Genomic DNA, 6923 nt, shown 5'->3' with positions numbered 1-6923 from the left:
GGGGGGGGGGGTGTCGGAGGGACCTTGCAGAGTGTGGGGTCGGCAAAGGAGCGCGAGGAGAATAGGCCCTCCGCGTCGCCGCCGTCGCCGACCTGCCGGGCTTCCTCTTGGTGGCCATGGAGAGGTCGTGGAGGATAGAAGAGAGCGTTTACGCACCCTGGTTCTTGTTTTAACTGGGCCTGGGGCCTGGGTCCTGGGCCGTGTCACGTTAGGCCCACCTGATCACGCCAGAATTCATCTATATCTATATCTATATCTATATACCAATATAAAAAAAATCCAAAGGGGCAGATCCAACTGATCTCGGCCATCGAACTAAGTCAATCCAACGACCTAGACTGCTCCAATGACGAGCGTTAAACGTGTTTAACATGTAATTAATATCATACCAAATATTGCACTAATCACATGATTAACACACAAATATTGCACTAGTTCCAGAAAAATAAGACCCTTCTCCCGGAATGTATCTTCTGCACCGGTGCACCCGGACGCCGTAGCGCATATTAAAATATCTTTAAAAATCTGAAAACAATCTACATTGACACAATATTAATATATGTTGTCATAAAATATCATATGAAAATTCGAAACGTTGCATGAGATACAAAAATGATAAATTTGACATCAATGTGATAATGGGCCAAATCTAAAGCCCAACTTATGGCATCTACTATTCAGTGTTGAATTTGTTATTTTTACCTTTACCAATGTTTTGAATTTTGATTTAAAATCCACCCTTTACCGAAGAAAGATCAATTTCTCTATAAATTTTGTCAAAATTTATGACCTTTGACTTTCATGAAAACCAATATGCGTTGCGCACTATATTATGGGACAGAGCGAGTATGAATGAAGATGTCCCTACTGATCTATCCCTTAATCGGGTTAGATTTTACGGGCCTCCATCCATTAAATCTTGTGCCTCAACCCAGTAAAATTCTAAAATCTCAAAGGCACATTTGAATTGCATGGCAAGTGTTTAAGTTTAGACTCTCATCCATCCAAGTATATAGCACCTAGTACGTTCTTCGAGGTTGGCTTTGCTAATTGATAAAATTAATAATACTCCATGAACAAAAAAGTCAAATTGTAAGGCTCATTGTCTTTGGAACATGCAAATATAATTGTATCCACATTAATTTTTGTCAAATTTTTATTCTCAATTTAGAATAAACCAATGCATGAAGGAGTGAGAGGGCCATGCATATCTCTACTACTATAGTACAATAAATTTTGAATTTGGGATTAGCCATCCATCCTGATGAGAGGCACTTCTTAGCCGTTGATTTCTTCTATGGAGTGGATCCCTATCGTTTATCATAGCAAACTCGAGTGATCCAACGACTGTAGTCACTGGGATTCGCTCCATCCAGTAGCCCGCCAAAACGAGGTGGACGGGATTTTTCTGGACCAATAGGAGACACTGCACGGCTACTGCGCACACCTTGCATCCTCACGTGATGGTGACTAGAAGTTTTCTCATTCAAGATCGTATGTGGCTGACTTTGTAGTACCTATCGTGTAAACAGAGATTTTTTTTATGAAGCAACAGATATCTTACCTGCAGTTCGACCAGGACACCACGTGCAGTGCACGTCCCTCCTACTAGTAGTGTTAATATGTTGTTTGGCACCTAAGTAGGTCTAAGATGAGCCCAATAAACTGGAAGAGAGGGAGTATATGAGATGTTGGTAGCTATAAAAATATATATCATTAGAAACTATTTTCACATACGAATTTAACTCAATTCAAAATGTAGACAACTTCTATTATTCGTCATCCACCTTAGAAAACTTTCAATACCATTTCCACCTACTATTTCTTTTCACCCTAATATTTCGTTTTTCTAGGCAGGTACCTTTCGTCCCTAATCCTTTAAGGAAACATTCTCAAATTTCAACCAAAATTTATACAATTCTCATTTTTTGACTTCCAACTAAGACAACTTTCAACAAAAAATTCACCCAGTATTTCTTTTCTCCCCAACATTTCATTCCCAATGTTTAGATTTTTTAGGGGCAAGTACTTTTCATCCCTATTTGGAAATATTCTCAAATTTCAAAGAATATAGTCAACTTGTATTTTTGTAGACCCATCTGAGAAAACTTTCAACACATTTTCCACCTAGTAATTTTCAAATCAGTATTTTTTTTTCATTTCGTGCAGGTGCGTTTCCTCCCCAATGTTTCATTTCTGCAAATATTCTAACATTTCAACTAAAATAAGCAACTTCCATTTTCTGACCTCCAACTAAGACAACTTTCAACACGTTAATAATGACTGGGCCCTGGGCCCTGGGACGTGTCACGTTAGGCCCACCTGGTCACGCCAGAACTCACTCATGAAAAATTAGACCCGCCTCCCCCTCAAAGAAAACAAAAGAACCACACCCACTTCCATGATGCTCCCTCCGTCCCAAAACACAGTGTGTGTAAGACATTTTTATGTCAAATTTCATTGAATAGTGCCTTCTTTTTTCCTTGAATACCAGCTAAGTGCTATTTTCATTATGCATCTCCTTTTTTTAACAATACAATTAGGAACCTTAATAATGACTGAAACCCAGGCCAGCTCCTAATAAACCCTTTTTATAGGTCTGGTGCACGGCCGGGCCTAGAACTAATCGACAGAATAATTGCTTGTAATCTGAACCATTCTCCGTCACAATCTCATGACATTGGGAACTAAGCCATAAGGTAGAGAAACGACAATTTTAGCTCACATCAACACCACAACCTCACTACTCTTCTTTCATAGTCCACATCCTCGCTACTCTTCTCTCTAAGCATTGGATCTGATGTTGATGCTGCTGCTGCTGCTGCTCCTGCTTAATAACCAAGGTGTGTGCTTCCCTACTTTTGCTACTTGCTCACATAATTCGTCTCACATAGGACATGAGCAAGGTGATTCGTCTCACATAATTTAGTTTCCATTTCCCTGTTTCTTCGTCCAGGAAAGAAGCTGATTCATTTGCTGTGGGACAAAGAAGCATCATATATCTCATATTGAGGTGGAAATCAGACTTTCCACAATGGCAACTGAACCTCCCTGTGACAATCTGAAGACTGTCGTAGCAACCAACCAATCATACAAGGGTGATTTCTCTTCCCAGCAACAACTTACCGTGTACAACCACGACCTGAGTGGTCCACACTCCACAGCTCTCTCCCCAGCCAACCAAGCAAGTGTCAACAGCAACCATGGACAAGACCAATTTCAGATTGCTGCAGGCGGTAGCCCTGAGCACCGCCGGATCAGATCAAATGATGCCCTTCACTACATAAGACAGATGCTGATGGAAGAGGTCGACGAGAGGGTCAACAGATGCCAAGGGGAGGCTGCTCTCCAGGCTGCTGAGAAGCCATTCCGTGACATTCTTGGGGAGGTATACGCGCCGGCTACTAACTATCCGCCAATGCATAGCAACAACAAACCAGACAACCCTGATAAGAGTGGTACCAGCTGTTACAAGAGGCTCTGGAGCACAAGCTTCAGTAATAACTGTTCCAGTTACAGCGTGTTACAGCCCTTGACAAACCTGTTGAGTCCATATACCTGCAATAGGAGTCTTTCTCTACAAAATAGTCCGTTGATAAGTGTTGGACCGACTTCTAGATCTGGTTTCCCTGCCTTCCATTGTCAGAGAGATGTCGAGGAGGCAACGATGTTTGCTCCGCGTATTGGTAAGCTGGTGATATATTTAGAGAATGACATACTTTCTATTTCCAAACTGACTATAAAGGAGACGGTAGGACAGAGGAGCGAAAACTGGGATATCTTGGAAGCAAGGAGCAATAAACATCTTGTCTTCACCACTTGTGCAATAACTCGAAACGAAAATTTCGACCGATTTCTGCTATGCTATGGTTGGAAGAGTTTTGATCAAATAACAAGACTGCGAGAAAGGATGGCAGAGACAGGAAACAAGAACCCACTGAAAGGCCGGAGCAAAGGCCGTCAGAAGCTAAGGGCTAGGATGCAACCGAGGAAAGAGTTGGTTGATCTCAGGACTCTCCTCATCCATTGCGCACAAGCTGTGGCAGAAGGCAGCTACCTGTTGGCCAGTGAACTGCTATTAAAGATAAGACAACACTCTTCAGCAGATGGTGATTGCACTCAGAGACTGGCATTTTACTTGGCGGACGGCCTTGAGGCACGCTTGGCTGGGAGCGGGAATCAGGTTTATCGCACCCTCATCGAGAGGCTAACAAGTCCCACGGATTGGTTAGAGGCTTACAGCCTTTTTGTTGCAGCTTGCCCTTTTGTCAGGACGTCATACTACTTTGCGAGCCAAGCTATTCTTGATGTCTCCAAAGGGCAACCAAGGGTGCACATCATTGATTTTGGCATCGGCTATGGCTTTCAGTGGCCATTAATGATTCAGAAGTTTGCACAGCAACAAGAGAGAGCCCCTACGCTTCGGATCACAGGTATAGACGTTGCTCAGCCAGGTTTTCGCCCCTGCGAAATGATCGAGGAGACAGGGAAGCGGTTGGCTGATTATGCAAACATGTTTAGGGTACCTTTTCAGTATCAGGGCATTGCTGCTTCAAGATGGGACAGCGTTAAAATTGAGGATCTTAACATTGACGAGGATGAAGTTCTCATAATCAACTGCATATTCCGGATGAAGAATCTTGGTCATGAAACCGATGGCATAAATAGTGCAAGGGACGAGGTGCTGAAAACTATGAGGAGGATGAACCCAAAGGTTTTCATTTCTGGCACTGTGAACGTGTTACATAGTTCTCCCTTCTTCATACAACGATTCAAAGAAGTTATGCTCCATTACTCTTCAGTGTTTGACATGCTTGATGCAAATATTCCACGGGATAGTGAAGCAAGAAAGATGCTTGAGAGGATCCCATTTGGGCGGGATGCACTTAACATAATAGCATGTGAGGATGCAGAAAGGACTCAGAGGCCAGAGAGTTACAGGCAGTGGCAAGGAAGGTTCCTCAAGGCTGGGTTCCAGCAGCTTCCCGTGGATCAGGCCATCTTAAAGAACATAGTACACATGAAGAACTTACATTATCATGAAGAATTCTTTGCTGTTGAAGATTGCGGCTGGCTGCTACAAGGATGGAAAGGGAGAGTGATGTATGCTATATCTAAATGGAAACCTGATGAAACATATGATGATCAGTAAGATTCAAACAGTTTTTCAAGTGCACAAACATATCGGCAACTTAGCGCCTCTGTAGCTACTTGCATGATTCTCAACGCAACGCTACTTTATGCTAGTATATCTTGGAACAAGATGGGATGGTGATTTGAGTGTTGATATTCAACATGCTTTGATTTGGTCCAACTGCGCAACTACGCGACCATATATGCAGCAAAAGGCAACTGTGCAACACTTTGCTTCTGTCGCTCCATTTAATTTCTGAACAAAGGGTTCCGTAAGTGAATCTGGCGTTCTTTTAGCTATGTGTACTTGGTTATTGTATTGGGCCTACAAGACATGCGATTAGTGGAAATACCATACCTGGGCACTGGATTCGCTGTAAATTACAGTAGAATATTGCACTGCCCATCCCTCAAAACTGGCGATATGGACGATCAGAGGATTCTCATTTCTTATTTGAAGCAATTGTACTTAATATAAACAAGGTTCCTATGCACGAATCCAAACTCTCTCCATATCACAAAAAAGTGGAGTTTTGGACATGCCTCGAGTCAAACTTTTAAAAATTTAACTACGAACATCATTTTAACCATCCAGATTAGAAATTTGAAAATCATATGTACATATTTTTCTCAGAAAAGACGTGAGATCCTGGTTCCCGAGGGGACTACCAAATCACTAGGGCCACAGAAATACGGGGAATCGGAGAGGGGGAGGGACCTTGGAGAAGGGCGCAGAGGGTGGGGTGGAGGCCGAGGTCGGCGAAGGAGCGCGAGGAGAAGAGCCCCTCCTCGTCGTCTTCCTTCGCCTACGCCTTCCCATTCGCCGCCGCCGCCGCCGGCGAGCTGCCGAGCTTCCTCGTGGCGGCCATGGACAGAGAGGTCACGGAGGAGAGGAGTGAGAACCGTAGAGGAGGAGGCGTCTCCGCCTTCGGAGAGCGTTTACGCACCTGCTGAACTGCTGGGTCGTGTTTTAACTGGGCCTGGGCCCTGGGCTGTGTCATGTTAGGCTTCACCTATGACGCCAGCTAGTCCTAAAAAAAACCTATGACGCCAGCTCATCATCCTATTTTTTTTGAGCTGCCAGCTCATCATCCTAATATACATGAGAGTGGTTTGCTAAAAAAAAGTTGCTTAAAAAAATGAGAGTGATAAAACAAACTTCTAAGTGAGTTACTAGCTTGATCCAGTACCACTAGCATCCGTTCGATCTATGCATGAGAATCATCTATCATGCAACAAGCATGAGCGCATTCTAAGTGAGTTTTAAATGCATCTATATTTAACTGTGACATGCACAACTTTTCATGTTAAGAATTTCTTTCCGATGTAGAAAATTTACAATGGTTGGTGACATAGGCATCAATACAAGGTTGGTGACATAGGCATCAATACAAGGTCACATTCAACAGCCTAGGTGAAAACCAAGCACAAACTATGTAGTTTGTGGTTTCTAAAAAAGTAGGTAGTTAGTGAAGATGGTGGCAGCACACTATGAAAATACATCACACACTATGAAAAAAATAGGTAGTTAGTGAAGATGGTGATTGCACTCAAATAATATTATCTTTCCTTTCTCACACACAAAAAATAATAATGATGCTTATCTCTCTTTGAAATAAAAGAAAGTACAAACACTGCCTGTTCATTTCTGTAATTTTCTCCAGGGTAAACAACATTTGTTCTTTTGCTGCGTGATACATATATATTTTTTAAATGGGGGCAAAAGATTTGTCTGAGAATAGAGTTCTACAATCATCCCTTACAACACTGCATGACAATTACTCGCGCAA

General features: G+C 42.6%; 1 protein-coding gene and 1 long non-coding RNA gene across 2 annotated transcripts in view; one reads left to right on the top strand and one right to left on the bottom strand.

Annotated features, from left to right (window-relative positions):
* LOC123186782 (uncharacterized) overlaps nucleotides 1–6407 on the bottom strand; it is a 10265-nt gene extending 3858 nt beyond the window's left edge. Inside the window, exon 1 of the long non-coding RNA XR_006493712.1 lies at nucleotides 5852–6407. This is a non-coding gene — a long non-coding RNA (uncharacterized lncRNA). The remainder of the gene's footprint in view (nucleotides 1–5851) is intronic.
* Nucleotides 3035–5533, top strand: LOC123186729 (scarecrow-like protein 34). The gene has a single exon (XM_044598442.1). The coding sequence runs from the start codon at nucleotides 3035–3037 to the stop codon at nucleotides 5150–5152; it is 2118 nt and encodes a 705-aa protein (XP_044454377.1). The 3' UTR covers nucleotides 5153–5533.
* Nucleotides 6408–6923: the final 516 nt, after the last annotated feature.

This window comes from Triticum aestivum, chromosome 1A (genome assembly GCF_018294505.1).
Source record: "Triticum aestivum cultivar Chinese Spring chromosome 1A, IWGSC CS RefSeq v2.1, whole genome shotgun sequence".
NCBI lineage: Eukaryota > Viridiplantae > Streptophyta > Magnoliopsida > Poales > Poaceae > Triticum > Triticum aestivum.
Note: the sequence above shows the minus strand (reverse complement) of the source record. Positions and strands in the feature narration are given on the sequence as shown.